The sequence below is a fragment of the Lepidothrix coronata genome, unplaced genomic scaffold (genome assembly GCF_001604755.1).
Source record: "Lepidothrix coronata isolate B3197 unplaced genomic scaffold, Lepidothrix_coronata-1.0 Scaffold174, whole genome shotgun sequence".
NCBI classification, from domain to species: Eukaryota; Metazoa; Chordata; class Aves; order Passeriformes; family Pipridae; genus Lepidothrix; species Lepidothrix coronata.
In genome coordinates, this window is record NW_016690354.1 from 1,430,993 (window position 1) to 1,448,600 (window position 17,608).

General features: G+C 44.3%; 1 protein-coding gene across 3 annotated transcripts in view; it reads right to left on the bottom strand.

Annotated features, from left to right (window-relative positions):
• The window catches only part of LOC108504731 (TRPM8 channel-associated factor 2-like), a 25,474-nt gene continuing 7,866 nt past the window's right edge, over positions 1–17,608 (bottom strand). The window contains exons 2-12 of one of the 3 annotated variants that reach the window (XM_017830079.1): positions 16,211–16,371; positions 15,661–15,755; positions 15,455–15,577; positions 13,943–14,576; positions 10,669–11,639; positions 8,589–8,683; positions 7,424–7,637; positions 5,956–6,195; positions 3,830–4,167; positions 2,135–2,257; positions 1–502 (exon numbers count right to left, since the gene is read on the bottom strand). In XM_017830079.1, the coding sequence (XP_017685568.1) occupies positions 449–502; positions 2,135–2,257; positions 3,830–4,167; positions 5,956–6,195; positions 7,424–7,637; positions 8,589–8,683; positions 10,669–11,639; positions 13,943–14,576; positions 15,455–15,577; positions 15,661–15,755; positions 16,211–16,251 (2,928 nt within the window). In that variant the 5' untranslated portion in view covers positions 16,252–16,371 and the 3' untranslated portion in view covers positions 1–448. Of the gene's footprint in view, positions 503–1,145; positions 2,258–3,829; positions 4,168–5,955; positions 6,196–7,423; positions 7,638–8,588; positions 8,684–10,668; positions 11,640–13,942; positions 14,577–15,454; positions 15,578–15,660; positions 15,756–16,210; positions 16,372–17,608 lie in introns of those variants that run through there. The other 2 variants (XM_017830078.1, XM_017830080.1) reach the window with 2 other exon arrangements.

Sequence of the window (17,608 nt, forward strand, 5' to 3'; positions counted from 1 at the left end):
TGTGTTTCCCCAAGTGCCTTGGCAAATCCGATGCTTCAGCTACTAGTGAAATCCCCCTTAGCCTGATAATAATAGGAAAGCCTTCATCAAATCTTTGTTGGGCTCCCTACTAGCAGAAAGGAGTAAACAGAAACAGCAGACAATTTTCCATTAAAAGCAAACTGACTATAAAAATGAAGCCAGTAAGTCTACATGTAATCTGAAAACCTCACCACCGAACCCACCCATTCTTAGTTTATCACAGCACAAAAATCCTCTGTTTCTGGTTTTATTTTTGCTAAGGTCAGTGTGGCCTCCTAATCTATTTTACTTTTTTTCCACTTCAGCTCCTGCTCAGGTCGGTCTCAGATGTGTCCTAGGATTTTCCCATGCATGCTGAATTGTTCTGTAACTGCTGCTTGAAATACGATGTCACAGAAATTATTCAGTGTTTCATGTGTGTCATGGTTTAACAGTAGCTGGAAACTAAGTACCACGTAGCCACTTGCTCACTGCCTTGCCTCTGAGCAGAGGATGGGGTGTGATGGAGTAGAATAAAAGAAAGGTTAAAGTCATGGACTAAGAACAGTTTAATAACTGAAGGAAAGTAAAATATGACAATAATGCTAATGTTAATAATAACAACAATAGTTGCAATGAAAGGTAGAGAAAGAGACACAGAGAGGAATAAACCCCAGGAAACCTGAGTGATGCAGAGTCCAGTCGCTCACCACCCACTGATCGATGCCCAGCCTGTCCCTGAGCTGTGATCAGTGGCACCCGGCCAACTCCCCCCAGTTTATATACTGATCTGATAACAGATCTGATAGCACTTTGACACATTTTGTATATTTTTTAAGTGGACACAAGCTAAACTTTTATTCATAAACTCATTAGGGATGAAATATGCTTCTGTAGGTAGGGTCAGGTCTAAATCTTTATACCATGTAAGTCTTCCGAACCTTCGAACCAGTACTGAGATACTGTTTAAACTATGTATGGCTTCTGCATTTATTTTGTTGGAAGATAAACTCATGCTAGTTGTCAATAAGAATGGAAAAAAGTTTGAAAGACAAAGTAAAATATTAGGCCGATAAATCATTGGGAAATCAGAACTACATCTGAGCCAACACAAAAATGAAAAGCTGTTGTAACAAGTATTTGGGTAATTTCTATTCTGGTCTTTTTTTACTGTCTTGATGAACAGTTGTCTTCCTTCTCTCTGCTCCCTCATGCTGTCAGGTCAGTGCCTGTGTTTTAACTTCTGATGAGCCCATGAGTTAAACCATGGGCTGGTTTACAAACTGACTACAATCAAGTCACCTCTTTGCTTCCCCTCTCCCATCTACATTGGCATGTGTCTTATTGTCAGGCCATGGTTAAGAGTGACAGCTACAACTTATAATTGACTTATACACACAAAGCTGCATGTTGGGTCACAGAGTCATAGAATGTAGGAAGAAATCTACAGCATTTCAGTATCAGCTATGTATTATACAACCTGTATATAAACATTACAAGGTCACTTTCATAATAGTAGGTGTGGAAGTTCTGCATAATTAGAGGAAATAAAAATTAGGGAATTTTAGGGTAAGAAAAACAATAGTGAAAATCTCATGTCACTGAGGTTATGACTGAAGAGTACAACATTGTGGAGGCTACTATTTGCTTTAAAGATCTATATTCCCTTGAGACTGTCCTTGAGACTGTTCCAGTGACTGCTTCACCCTGAAAGCTTCCATTTCATCGGAGAAAGGTTCTGTAGGAACTAAATCAACTCAGAATTACATTCCTCCTGAGGTGAAGAACCCAGAACAAAGCTCATTGGTTATTTAATCTTTCAGAAGATAGCTTAGATTGCTGATCTGCAGACAAGTTCCTGTTGAATTTCTGTTGGGGTTGGCCTCCATTGTCAGCAAGAAGCTGAAGAATCCAGTGTAAATCTAAGCACATAGAGAGCTGTCATGCAGCACACAAGGAGAAAAAGATAGGCCATAGCTAGTATGAGAATCAAGATTTAGATAGTTTTCCTTTATGGTTTATAGGATCTCATTGGGTCCTGTTCCCAGTTGGGTAGAGAGGACAGTTCCAGAGACAGCTCTTTCTTGATAGGCCATCCCCAGGCTGTAAAGAATGGAGCCAAATTTTTATTCACCTGCTGAGAAAACTTCCGTGCCCACAAGTTCATCTTAGAAGGGTTGTCTTTTGGGATGGTGGACATTTTCTGGTAGTCAGAGAAGAGGTGGGTGAAGGGGTCCCAACCAAACCCTTCCTGCAACTGATGGAGAAGAATATACTGTAAAAACAGTTAAATTATCATTTCACTGGCATTATTCCTGTGTTACAAACAATAGAAGATTTCATAGTTTTCTGCAGTGTCTTCTAGAATGAATGTAAACTTAGATGAAAGCATCCAACTTTCAGGTTTCAGAGCATAACTAGAATACAGAAAAATACCTTCCTATTACACTGGCCTCCCAAAACAAACAGAGATGAAAGATGCAGAAATGTCAGCAACCTACTATACAAGCTGCTGCTTTGGAGAGAGGAAAGCTTCTTGTGCAGTGAAAAAGCATCAGAGGATACTGATAGAATATCTAGAAAGAAGGGGCACAGGAGAACAAGGATTATTGAGAAAACAGGAAGGAAAGATTGTGAGCAGGACATGTTTTGGCTAGGAATAAGAACAAAAGGGATTCATACAGAAAAGCTGCTGTTGCAGAATTGTAGTTGTTCTTTCATGTCACATTTATTCCAGCAGTTGTGTTAGTAACCTGCCGTGTTAGACAGGAGGTGGTTACTACATATATATATATATATATATAAATATACATATTTATTTAACACCAGCCTATAAGTGAGAGTGAGGCAGGGGATAGCGGCCAAACTGGTAAGGTATTGTGGGAAAATTTCCCTTTTTAAAACTTTTTCACTCTGTACAACTATTTTTATATTCCTTGCATGAAAAAAACCAAAGGTTTACTCTTCAGCTTGATGATTCAGGTGCTTCTCTGGGATGTGAAAAAATCAGGATTGATACTTAAATATTTTGTTGCTTATGTAAGATGTGAGAGCTTCCGGACAAGGGGGCTGAGGGAAACTCACTTTACATCACTCAGTAGGTTAAGACATCATAATGGACATTTGCTTTACAGTCCCCAGTTGAAATCAGATTGAGTGCCCTGTCCATTAGACTACTGGTTGCTAAGAGGATTAAGGGAAAGAGGAAAATCTCTCTTGCATGCTTCCCAAGGGAATGCACTTTAATCTAGGACAGGGTTCACATTTTAAAATCTCATGTTTTATCTCTCTTTAGAGCTGAACCCATCCCCTTCCCACTTGATGGACTACACTGGCTCCACTCAGTGCATTGACTGACAAAACACCCTGCTCTTTGCATGTTTTGTAAAAAGGAGCCTGGCCATAATATTGCTCAAAGCCTGGCTCTTCTAGACATTTTACAATGCCAAGGTTTCTTTACCAACTAGCCCAGTGTCCCACAGGAAATCTGCAGTGGATTAAAGAACTGTGCCCAAGTCTGATCATCCTTTTCCCATGCTGTATAACAAGCAGCGGTTCCCGTTTCTCTCCTGGGGAGAAAGATTAGTATATTGCAGTAAGCTACCTCCATGAGTGGCTAAACCCAAGTCTGGCAAAGGAAGGTTTTCAGGAGACATCAGCATTAAACACTCTGTCTATATACCTCACATGTGCTTTCTGAGTCCAAGATGAACCCAGATAGTAAGTAAACATTTATGAGGCTTGACAACTACAGTCACCAAGCTGCAGACATCCCTCTGACACAGGCTTCACTGACTGCACTAAGAATGCACGCATTTTTCCCAGTTACCTGCAGGTATGTCTCCAGAGCAGTCCACATGTTCCAGTCCTTTAATTGAGCGCCTTTCCTCAGATACTCTTTTATCCTTTCCTTCCGACACTGTGATTTTAGGGCCTGATGGGCCTGATGCCTGGGAATCCCCAGCACCTTCTCATGAACATAGACAGACCAGAGGTTGCACGTGGCCTCTGTGGTATGAGGGGGAAATTCCCATGCTTGCTGCTGTTGATTGTGTCCCAGCTCATGGATAGGACCCCAAAGACCAGTAGTTTGCATATGCTTCATATCTAACATCTCCTTCACCGAATCTAGGTGGCCCATGATGGGATAGCCAGCGTGCATCCAGCCTGCAGGAAGGACAGGTACCAACACATGTCACTAAGTGCTCACCTCAGTGCCTCTCAGACATAAGTGACTAATCTTTTTTTTCCATTTCTGAGTGTGTTGCCATTATCTCACAAACCACACTGTACTACTATGAATGACCAATTTTCCCTCTTGTGAGGTAAGGAAGTGCATCATGTTTTGCCCTAGCAAATAGTCAAATAAGCAGTGTAAAGGTAGGACTGGAATATCAGTTAAGCACAGTTTCACCTTCTTTCCCTTTTTATACATAAGCATGCACTCATGGCTGAACTGAGATTGAGATTTTAGGATGAGGGGAAAGGCCTGACCATTGCCCAGAATATTCACAAATTGAGCACAGTTGGCACTGACACAACCATGTGATTCAGCACCATGGCAGACCTTGAGTCTTCCCATGCAGAGTGTGGATACTGCAGGTCTGCACTCCAGGAGTCAGTGGTGTGGATGAGACACATGGAAAACAGAGTTTTCCTGCGAAGGTTGTCATACTTAAGCCTGTTCTTAGCCTTGTAGGATAGCTATTCTGTAAACAACTTTCCACCATGATGCTGGACAAGAATCTTGCATTACAAGGGAGTTTACTTATTATGACTCCTTTGTGTCTTCATCCCTAATTGGTCCTTCTTGAAGAAGCCCAAAACTTGATACGAGAGTCATGCCTCCAAATTCAAATGCCTGTTGTAACAGGGAACAAGCAGCCCTTTACACTCACTGCATAGGGAGCCTACACAGCTGACTTTGAACACAAAGACTGCCCAAGTTGGAGAACATGAATGGCAATCCCCTTCCCACAGGAACTCAGATCTTGTGCTTCCTCTTCTTTTAACAAGAGGGATGTATGCATTTAGCAATCACTGTTCAGGTCCAATAATGGTAGTGAAACCATTTAGTCCACCCAAACCAGAAGGGAATTTTATGTTTGTAGACTATGATCTTTATAATGGACATTTGCTCAGGATAGCAGAACTTAGTGCTCCCAAGATGTGTCACAAATTCTTTCCATGTGGCTTAGTAAAGAGTTAGGACATCAGGGTTCATGCCAAGCCCTTGGCTCTTTGTGGGATGATGAATTTAACCAGTATATTTTGAAAAACCACTGAACAAAATTTTTATTGCAAAGTTCATTTACCATATAATTTGACTCTAGATCAGAGGCACTCAGTTCTCAACTGGAAAAGCTGGAGTGGGAAGCATCAGCTGCAAAAACACACACTCACGGGCTTTGACAGCAATACAGGTTCTACTTCTCCATTGCCATCCTCTCAGGCACATATTTTTGGGCTAAGGTTTGCCCATAGTAACCTTTGTGGAGCCTATCTCCAGCAAGTAGGCACTTGGAGGTTTAAAAATTGTCCCTGAACACATAAAACCAATCTTGTGGCTGAGGCAGAGAAAAAATAGAAATCGGGTCACTGTCTCCCAGCTGTACTGGCATTCAGAAGGGAGAATGAGTAACTACATGTGAGCTAAAGCCACTGCAGTCAGCAGCTCTGCATCTTAACATACCCAGACAGAAGAACAGCTGAGGAGACAATGGTAGTTTTGAGAGCAGGGAGTCATCTGAAAAGGTCAATATGTTTTTCAAGCCCTGCTTTACCACATTTCCACCCTGATGGAGTATCTTGCAATTATGCAAGGGTCACAGTCATTTAACACCTCACATATGTTCCCTGTCTGGTTTTAGCAAAATAACCTTGAAGGAACAGACACTGCTGTTGGAGGCCACTTGTCTCTTAGCCCTTGAGAAGGCCATATGGCAATGTACCTACCACATGAGATCTGGACATCTGTTACAATCCTCTCTGGCCTTGGGAATTTTGTTGGTATGGCTGCCAATTTGCTTATTGCCACCATGATCTCATTCCACAGGGTCAGCAGCGGCCGTGGGTTCTCCATGTGGCGGATGCTGTCGGAGGGCACCGTCAGGATAAGATTCTCAACAGCCAGTTCTGCCCAGGGAGCAGGGTAGTGTCGGATACAGGCCTTCCACTGTCTTTCACAGGTCTCCCCTACATCAACAACAAAGGAAGTAGATTTTAGAGCAGCTCTGACTTTCGAGCACACTTACAGAGGTCAGGCTTGGAGAAGTAGACTGTGGTCACAAAATTTGCATGGAAAACAGTTCCATGGCTGGGGGTAGTGGCTGTTAAATAGTCAATCCTTATTCTGTGCTTAGGAAGTCTCCCCGGGCTCTTTAATGGGTAGGAAACAGACAGAAAAGGACTGGCATATAACAGAGTAACATAGCAAGAACAGATCCCTGTTTTCCATCAGAGAACAAGAAGCATCAAGTTTCTCCAGTGTCTGATCTCTTCTTCTCTAGCAGAGATTTGCTGTTTCACACAACAACCCTGGTTCTGTTTAGTTTGACAGAAGAGCAAGAAGAAATTGCATCCAGGAAGACAGGAGAAACTGCTGGAAACACGAGAAATTCACCAGAGATTTATTGTAGAGACTAGAGATGGCCAGATGGGGGCACAGTAAAGCAGGCAGAGAACAAGGCATGCTTTGTCGTGGCAGAGGTCAGTCTCCCTCTTTTGGTTTAAAACCATTACCCCTTGTCCTATCATGACAGACCTTGCTAAGAAGTATGTCCCCATACTTCTTAAAGGCCCCCTTTAAAGGCCACAGTAAGGTCTTCCAGGAGCCTTCTCTTCTCCAGTCTAAACATCCAAACTCTTTCAGCCTTTCCTCACAGGAGAGGTGCTCCAGCTGCCCAGTAATCTTCACGGCCCTCCTCTAGACCCACTCCAACAGGTCCATGTCTTTTCAATTTTGAGAGAAGGATTTTTGGGGGGACCATGTCAAAGGTCTTACAGAAGTTAAGATAGACAATATCCATAGCCCTTCCCTTGTCCACTGATGACTCCGTCATAGAAGGTCGCTAGGTTGGTCAGGCAGGACTTACTCTTGCTGAAGCCATGCTGGCTGTCCCAAATTGCCTCCCCGTTCTCCATGTGCCTTAGCATAGCATCTCAGAGGATCCGTTCCATGATCTTTCCAGGCACAGAAGTGAGGTTGACAGTCCTGGGGGCCACCTTTCTACCGTTTATAAAAATGCGTAGGAAAATGGGAATCCCAGAGGACACAACAGTAAGGAAACTAAAGCTGGCTATTCCTAAACCCAAGCATTTTTTAAGACCTTCCTAAGCACAGGACCATCTTTACTTTCAGTCACAGGGACAGCAGCATCTGTGAGCAGCCCTAAGGAAAAAGCTCTAAGGTAAACAAACATACCAAGCTTGAAGAAAGGAGCTCTGACTGCCCCTTCCACTGTAATGGGCACCTTCCCCAGGACACTCTTTGCTGGTACTATGATGTAAATCAGGCCACCCCAGAGGCAAGAAATGGACTGCTTCTGGCAGGCAACATCACAGGTGCGTATTACCACTGGTGCCCGTTTCAGCTCTTTGGCATTAGAGAGGTCATCTGTGTGACACCCAATCTGCACCTGTCAAACAGAAGCATAGGAACAGCTGATCAAAGGTGTCCGAGTGCAACTTGGCAGCCTGACCTCAACATCCTGAGCTCTCTGCTACAGCACTGTCCCTGCAGAGCACACACGCAGAAGCAGCCTTCCGGCTCCAGCCTAGTTCAACTTTTCAGCCTGTGGTGGCCAGGATCAATAAATACAATGAAAAAAGCTGATGAAGTTCAATGCTATCCCTGTCTCAGACAGTCTTACAGCTATTCTCCCATTATTACTGGCTCAACTACATCCTTCACCAGCTGGTCAGGGTACCACAGTGACTTCTTTCACTACACTATACTTGCATTGGTCATTCCTCTACCCTTTACCAGCATCAAAGTCACGTCCTGTAACATAGGAGATGGAGAGATGTGCTCATGGCTTACATCTTGGACCTCTTGCAGGAAAACAAACAGCATGTGGCTGCAGGATCAGACAGATCACCTGAATTAATTTTGCATTTCAGCTGCAGGAAGGTCACTGCAAAAAATGTTCAAGCAGGTAAGCATTTACCTGTGTCATATTTTGTGGAGAACAGGATCCCAAGTAACAGTGTATCTCTGCTCTGGATACATCTACACGAGCATTAATGACAGCACAGTCAAAGTAATTTATGAGAAATCTGAAGAGATGGAATCAAGTTTGGTGCATAGAAGGGCCCGGTCCTCTTTGCACAATAACAGAACAAACATAGTTGCCCTCAAGCAGCGGCCACACTCAATTATCCCTCCAGCACACAAAACCAGGAAGAATGCGAAAGAAAAGAGTAAGAACATGAGGTGAAAAAATTATAACAAAGCATTCGAAGTGCCACAGGGTGGCAGCAGTAGGAAAGGACTGAAAAGGTAGCAAAAAACATTAAGGAGAAAATTTTTGAACGCTCACCTGTCAAATACAGAAGTGTAAACTAAAGCCAAAATAGAGAGACCTTACCTTCAGACCAGCACCAACCACTAGGCATGGGCATGTTATAACTGCTGTGTGCCCTTCAGGGAGGTAGAGTCCTGTACTCCTCCAGGCTGTCTTACCTAAAGGTAAGAGATAACACAGTCCTGAACAGTCAAGCACTTCTTTGTCCTGACCATTACAGATTCTGGAGATTTCAAGTTTCAGCAGGAGAATAATCTTCCATCCTTTTCTTATCCCTTGCTCTACACTCAGAGAACCGTCTCGCATTTTACCCAACCTGTCAGAAATACAGTTTCAAAGCTGTAGGGTAGCAGCATGAACAAGAACATCAAACCATTAATAAGCAAGCCCACACAAATCTGAACTTCTGGAAATTCCAAGCTTAAATGCATTTACTAGTACCTTTTAAAAATAATACATAATAATAAAAAAAGAAACCAAAATTCCAACACCTCCTCCACTCAGATCCTCTTACCCTAAAGCTCTCATAAGGGGTGCCAACTATGCTGGTATTAAACACAGTTGAAGTTGTAATGGTCATAAAATATTTCCCAAATAACAGACTGACAGGAGCATTGCATTTTTCCTTATTGACTGTATTTTTCCAGCACAAGCTGCAGCCCACAGGAATTCCCATTTCTAGATGACTGAAGTTATGAGAAGGTCTAAAGAGATCGTTCCATGCTAGGTATCCCATCGTGTCACTACAATTCAGCACGTTTCTAGACAGTCTTCTCTTGGAAAAGCAAGTCTCCTCATCCTAGATCTCTTTAAATACTTGCAGTACATAGTGCAAAACTGACCCATCTCTACCGTACCTATTGGGTACATTCTACTCCCAAGGTCTGACATAAAGTTTACTTAGGCATATTTCATTACAGACACCAAAAGTCCTAAAAAGAGCTGAACTGTCGTAAAGCACCCAGCTTACTACCCTTCCTGTCATCCAAGAAAGCAAGACCAGTTTTGTCAAGCAAAATCTAATCCACAGAAAAATGCCGATTAGACTATATCACAATGTTTTACCAGTTCATTTCAGTTTTGCTGAATTTGCATCAAAGGCAGTTTTGAATGGTGTTCAGGGTTTGCTAGCATTTCTTTCTTTTTTATTTATGTGAAATTACACAAATTCTGAATATTTCTCTTCAAACAAAATACTGTGTTTGAGCCAATCCATTCAGTTCAACCAACCCTAACAATTTTCCCCTTTTGTCCAGACTCATTAATGCTAAAACCAGTGAGCAGTTATTCCACAACTTTTCTCTTTGCATAACCTCTGCAGTCAGGCATTGCCACTCCAGAAACAGTCTCCTTCATCTCATTAGAACAGTTTGGAAACAACTCCTCTAAATCATATCCTAATACCAAAAAACCCCCCATAAAATCTCAAGATTAATGTGTCCAGGGGATAAAACCTTACTAGTGGAATTTAACCTAGAGTTTAAACATATAAGTTATGAGCAGGAATCTCAGCAAACTTGTACAGATACAAGGCCTAAGCGTAGACAAATCATTAATGGTGTAATTACAAATACCTTGGCTCCAGTGGTAGTGTCAGCCCAAGAAGTTCCCAACATACTTCCAGCCTCCCGTTTTCACCCCCAAAACCAGATCTTCACTCCACTAACTGTGCTGATACGGCAAGATGTGAGACTGTGCTCTAACTCAAGTTGAAATTATCTAGATAACAAAAATCCCTTATGTTTCTAACTCCTACCTCTTTGTAGGATGTCTCCATAGATGGCTGTATCAGCACAACTATGACAACAGCAACCTGTAGTGTAGAGCACAGGGTTTCCTAAAGAAGCTTTATTGCCAAAGCCATTGTGCTGTGCAAGTACCCTGGGGTAAGAGTTGTTAGGGGGTTTGTCTTCCCCAGGTGCCTGTGCACCAACAGTGAGGAAGAAGGACTTTCACAGGGTGTTTCAGAGTGCTGAAATCAGAGCTGGCCACAAAAGGATCCCATCTGCCACTACACAGAAGTTGGCCTCCTCTCAAGCCCACAGTGAAATTGCACATACACAGACGGATGCATGCTGAGGCCGGGCACCACACCGAGCCCAGCAACAGGACGTTTCAAGAGGACAGGAGATACACTCCTCACCTGGGTTTGTGCCATCAATTTCCACAGTGACAGGGAGGGCACAGACCCCAGCAGCACATTTCTGCACCAGGGCTGCACTGTCTGTCATGGTGAGGGACAACTCGGTTGCCATGCAGAGCAGGACTGCCTCTTTGGAGTTTCTCTTGACAGGGCAGTGCCTGCTGACCTGTGGGATCCCACTTCTCTGAAGAACTTTGGTCAGGATGCGGTGCAGCGAGGCATATGCTGGGCAGTCGTGGGCTGGGATGTGCAGGAAGGCAGCACAGTCCCGTGCTAGGCAGTGCAGCCAGTCCTTCAGGGGCTCCGTGAGCTCCTCACATTTGTTCACCTGCGTGCTGAAGAGCAGGAGTGCCTTGCGGAAGTGGTAGTGCTCCCCAGGCCCCACGGGCCGATGCTTGGTCGCCTGGCCACTCTGCCCCAGGATACTCAGCCCAAAGCGGTTCAGGATTTTGTTGCCAGGATATTCTGCCACAGCAGCTTTGCCACAGTTCTGAGAAGCCCAGTACCAGGCCTGGCCTCCCATCAATAGGCCACCCCCCTCTGCCACGAAAGCGTGAATCCTTTCCGCCTCTCTGTCGCTGTAGGAAGAGCAGCAGTACACACTGAGGTCACCTGTCAGCTGTGACACCTGCGACTTCACCCCTTCCAGAGAAAGGAGACTACACGTTTTCTTCAGGCTGGGATCCACACCCACCAGCCCCTTTCTCCCAGCATCCAGCCAGCAGACAGCATTGAGAAGGAATCTGGCCAGCTTTGGGGAGAACAGATGGCTCTCGTGGGTTGCCACCACAACACGGCCTCGGCCATAGTGTGCTGCAGCCAAGAGGCAGCGGTGCGAGCTGTCCAGGCAGAGGGGGAAGGAGAGTACACCATGCACCAGCAAGGTGGAGGGAATGCCCCCCGTCATCAAGTCCAGCTCCAGCACATCACGCAGGAGAAACTCAGCATCAAGGCTGAGGTTGGCCTGGTGCCTGCAGAATCAAGACAGGTCCAGGTTAGCCCCCATCCCACAATTCTTGGCTCAAAACCAACCTCATGCATCCTTGCCTATTCTTCCTCCCTCATCCTAGTACATCATGCTGTCAGTTCTTTCATTAAAAAAAATAAAATACAGCAATATCTCATTTTTTTCCTTTTAAAGCCTCAGTTTCTATAGCCAAACAAATCTGTAAGAATCTCAGCACTCATTTAGAAAAAGGAACGAACAGGCGAAAAGGAAGTTTCTAGATCTATGACTTTGAAGAGCCAGTTGAAAATCTAAATACATTGCAGAAACTCAAAAATCAAACCCTTCATGTTTTTTAAACTGCAGATTTAAACTGCAAATGGTGTGGGAATTGGCAAATCTATAACAGAAACTTTCTCCATTTGCCCCGCCCTAGTCTTTAACAACTAGGCAAGCCCAAAAGATTTCTCTCTGCCATTTCCCAGTCTCTGCCACTGCTGAGAATTGAAGAAGGAGAGCAATGACAGATGGGCTATATGGACAGGCAGACACACAGCTAGACAAATAATGAGTGATTTGAAGCTGAATTGGAGCCCTAAAACATAGACCTCACCTTACCTCACATTGTTGGTTTCCACAATATAAAGAGATTAGGCTGTGCAAGGCCCTCTTATCTCTGTTACTTCCATATAACTCCTTTATGTCACTGTGGATATAGACATGCTGAATGATTCTCATTTGCTTTGTACACACTTTCTCCTGGTTCTGCCAGTTTTCCCCTAACACCTGTAAAGTATCTGTTGTTACATGGCCATTGCAGCCAAATCAGTAAGAATAAATTATGCTTCCCTTCTGCACACCTGTATCACAGGAATTAAATCTGCAGCTCTCCTTTGGTTACTACTTTACTGAGACCCTTTGTCACACAGAGTATGTGCCCTGGCTTATGTCACAGCACCTGCCTCAGACTGCAGTCAGATTCTCTGTACTCAAAGCTGCCAGGAAGGCCTAGAGGCACAGAGCTGTTGTGTTACACAGAAATTAGATACCTAAATTTCTCTGTGGCTCTGGATTGAATAAAAATCACCACAGAAGCAACCTAAACAAGGTATATTTCACCTTAGTTATCATTTAAAGTCACAATAATTGCGATGCAATTTTTCTCTGCTGAATTCTCCAGCCCTCTCCCTTTTCTATGCACTGTGCATGAAGCAGTGGGAACATGCCTGTGCAATACAGGTGGGGACAAAAATGAACCAGCAAATTTTAAATAGTAACTTTATTTGTTAGCTGTATTCTAAGCATCTCACTGAATCCAACAGCTAAGATTTCTACTACCTTTATTACTAAATAAATTGAGCATCCAGAAAGTATCAAATCAAATTGCTTGAAAATATTAGAAATTTAGTATTATATATCCACAAGGAAAAGGCTGTGAAGGAAAGACTTGCAGGGAATTTTACTGCAACTGTTGTGGCTTTCCCTACAGTGAAATGAAGCTGCCACACAGCAGAAGTGCAGCAGCACTCATGCTCCTAGGAGAACCTGCTGTGCCTTGTGTAACTCAGAAGAAAGTGGCAACAGGCACAGCCACTGGCAAGGGGAGGAGGGTGGCAGAGCAATGCCCAGGACTCCAACGACTGGTCGGCTGTGTGATATGAGTCATAACAGCTCTGAGTTTTACACCTGATGCTCCAGGACCCAAAGGGACAGGCTGGAATCCCAAACAAACTGTGAGCACTGAGATTTCCAGCCCTCAGCCCATGTCAGAACTGAGAAGGAAGGTGGCACCCAGCCTGCCTCATCACCTCTGGGGTGGCCCCAGGGTCTCACCTGCAGAAGGTGAATTCCTGCAAGTAACAGGCTAAACAGGTTTAGCAGCTGTCAGCCAAAGCTTGGCCCAGAGGGCTGCCCTGGTGCTTCATCACCAACCTGTTTTTCAGCTATGGGAAAATTGCCCTAATTGTACAATGTGGGGAGAGGGAAAGGAGTTCCTCCTCCTGTCCCTCCGTTGCTGTGTGTTGCACTCAGGTATACACTTGATCAGGCAGAATGCTCTAAAAGATGGCTCCCCTCATTTTCTTCTCCATGAATGGATTCCCTGTGCCTGTCTCAGCTGCACTGGAAGCAGTAGAAAACACCATTCTTTCCAATTACAAAGAGTGGAAAGGTTCCCTTTAAACTGAAGACAACAGTTGCATCCCATCCTGGCTATTAAAGAACCAGCATTCACCATCATCCTCAAGTCTCACCTCACGAATCTTCTATAAACAGCTCACTTGCACAACCTGAACCATTGTTTAAATAGAGAGCAATTCAGATACTCACGGGACAACCAATGGGATCTTGGGAATTTTCTTAGCTACTTTGAAGATGCCTTTTTCCACAGCGTTTCCTGTGAAGTACACGCCAGCCACGCTGGTCACCTGGTTCCCAGGGAATTCGAACAGCACCTTCTCCTTGCCATGTTGACTAGCCCAGTGCCAGGCTTGGCCTCCAATGAGGAGCCCTCCACCCCCTTTTACAAAGCCAACCAGGTCTTTCGCCTTCGAGCTGTCATAGGCATCCACACAGTACACTCCCAGGGAGGGGCTGAGCTCTGCCCCGGCCTGTACTTTAGTGCCAGCCCTGAGCAGCACCTGGGAGAGGGAATCCAACCGAGAATGAACGCCAACCAGGGCCTCGGGGCAAGGCTTAAGCCACTCCACAGCATTTCTGAGGAACTGGGAAAACTTGGAGTCCTTCAAGATTCCTTCATGGGAAACAACCACCATCCGGCCCTTCCCATACTGCGAAACAGCAATCAGAACTTGCTTCTTAGCACTCAGGAGCACAGGGTAGGCATCCTCTCCGACAAGTAGCAGTTCACAAGGAACAAAACCGCCAGTGAAGTCCCATGGCCCAACACCGTCCACTAACAGCTCATAGACGGCAGAGGGTTTCATCTTCAGGAAGCTCTTATCTGGTGGAGAGAAGACCATCATCCATTACAGCATGGCTTAGCAATAAAGGACAGCTGTAACAATCCTGTGGAGTAATTTTCTTGTCTAGTAGGAACTCCAAACAAAAAGGAATCAGCTTTGTGGACACAACATTTTTTGGGATTTGGTATTTTTTTTGTTTGCTTTTTTGGCTTTGTTATCACAGTATTTACCATTTAAATAATTTTAAAAATTATTTTAAATTTAACTTAAATTTAAAATTTAAATTTAAAAATTAAAAAATTAAAGTGACAAGTATATCAACAAAATTAAAGTGACAAGTATGATGGAGGCAAAGAAAATTACTGTTTCGACAAATTCTGCTAAGCACCATGGGACAAAATAGGGAAATACAGGTATTCGCTTTCCCATTAACAATTTATTTGGAGAGGGAGAGTGCCAGAGGTTCCAGGAAGTCTGTTAGGAACTTGCTTGGTAGAGGTGGTTTACACCCAGAAAATGAAAAGATTGTATCAACAGAAAACACAACATAATTCAAACATGCAGTTCATATTTTAGCTCCTAATTGGATATGTACAGAGCTACACACAGTTGCTGCAACATCCTGTTCCAAAGTTGTATTTTTCTACTTTCACTTAGGCCCTATAAGCTCTTGCTTAGTATTAGAAGTTGTTCTGAGGCTGGGGGAGAGCAAGCACAAACAATGGAGACAACCAGCTCCCCGGAATAACTTCAGTTTAAGTCACACAGTACCTAGGAGAGCAGGTCTGGGCACAGGAGACTCATGCCCTAGTTCTCTGATCCAAACTGCTTTGCAATCTCAAGAAAATAATTTCTCTTTTCTGTAGCTTCGTTTCATCTGTTTTCCCATCTACAAGGTAAGGAGGGTGGTACTAACCTTGATTGCCAAGCCCTTTGGGGTCTGTGGGTGTCACATGCTCAGTTTGAAAGTTTGGCTTAGCTTTTCCCTGAGGTTGTCTTCTGTCGAGCTGCAGCAGCTGTGACTGTGCAAACAGGAAGACTTTGAGACAGAGAGTACAACCCACTCTCACGCAGTTTCTGTCATTCAGGATTCAGAGGAGTGACTTGGAACACAACACTTACTGCATGAAAGGAGCTGCACCACGGGGGTGTGGCCCTTTCCTGGGCAGCATCCTGTGCCAACACCAGTCTTCACATGCATTTCATATTTGGTTACCCTGAAAGCAAATACTTGTTATGCAAACGCAGGAAAATGGTAAGTCCTGGGGCAGCTGCATCCTTGATTTGGATTTGTCAGAAGTCCCAGAGTGCTTAGAAACAGCAACCTGATCAAGAATGACAGTATCATTCTCATTTCTTATCCTCTGGACATGCCTGGAAGCTCTGTTTTTCCATCCAAACTATCATGAGACTCCACTGTTGTTTAACATGAGATTTATGAGTCAAACATGCTGATTAACATAGGACAAAAACTACACTTCCCATTGTGCTGGTTTAAAAACCCAGCAGGAAAATTAACCCCACTCAAGTTGCCCATTCCCCTGATCCCTTACAACAACGGAGGAAACACTTGGAGAGGCCACAACTTGGAATCACAATTTTCCTGAAAAACTTGCCATAACCACATCAGTATCAATTAAAGAAGGAACAAAAGAGAGAGTGCTCTACTCACAAAAGCGTATCCACCGCTGAACAAACAAAACCACTTCCCATAGAGAGCACCCGCCGTCATTTTCTCAGACAAAGGCAAGATGGTACCTGACCCCCTCTCTGTCCACTGGACTGTGTGGCTCAGGAGAACAAAAGCAATGGGGCAAACAAGTTTCTGCAGGCCTGAAACAATGGAAAACAGGGGCAAAACAAGACCTGAGAAGCTATTTTGTCTGAATAAGGATTGATGCTGCTGAGCTGTTCACTCCACTTCGCTAGACCAGGTGATCAAAGCCCCATCCAACCCAGCTCTGAACACTTCCATGGATGAGGCACACACAGCTTCTCTGGGAAACCTGCTCCAGTGCCTTACCATCCCCGCACTAGAGAATTTCTTCCTAACATCTAATCTAAACTTGCCCTCTTTCAGTTTAAAGTCAGTACTCCTTGTCCTATCACTCCATGTCCTTGTAAAAAGTCCCTCTCCAGGTGTCTTGTAGATTCGTTCAGGTACTGGAAGGAGCTCTAAGGTCTCCCCAGGGCCTTCTCTTCTCTAGGCTGAACAACCCCAACTCTCTCAGCCTGTCTTCACATGAGAGGTGCTCCAGCTCCCCGATCATCTTGGTGGCCCTCCTCTGGACTTGTTCCAACGGGTCTATGTCTTCCTTGCACTAGGGACTCCAGAGCTGGATGCAGTACTCCAGGTGGTATCTCATAAGAGTGAAGCAGAGGGGCAGAATCCCCTCCCTCAACCTGCTGGTCCCACTGCTTTTGATACACCCCAGAACATGACTGACTTTCTGGGCTGCAACACATTGCCAGGTCATGTTGAGCTTCTTGTCGACCAACACCCTCAAGTCCTTCTCAGAAGGGCTACTCTCAATTTATTCTCCATGTAGCCTGTATATGTGCTTAGAATTGTTCTTCAGGTGTTCTACATGATGATTACCCTACAGGACTAGATTTGAAATAAACTTAGAAAACTTCTTAGCCCCCACCTTTCTTCTTATCACAGGATCTGAAAGCTAACATCCTAGACTCTGGATCTGGGAGGACTGCTGCTCCCTGGCATTTATCCAGAGCAAGGTGTGGCTGCCTTGCAAAGGATTTTAACTCTCTCAACTGAAAGCAATTGTCACCATATAAGAGAATTCCCAATTCCTATGTAATCACAGTTTCTCCGTTTCAGTTGTGTTAAGCATTTCAGTGTGGAGAGAGGGAATGAAGTGCACTCACTAGACCCAGAACAGACACAACTACAGATGATCTCTTTCAAGAGAGAGATGGGAGAAAACACAGCAGGGACAGAGAACACACATGGCTAACAAGAATTGAAGGAAGCTACAGAAGACTGATCTGTATGTCTCTCGTGTCAGTCAGGAGGAAACAACTACTGTTGGGCACACACAGAAGGAAGGGG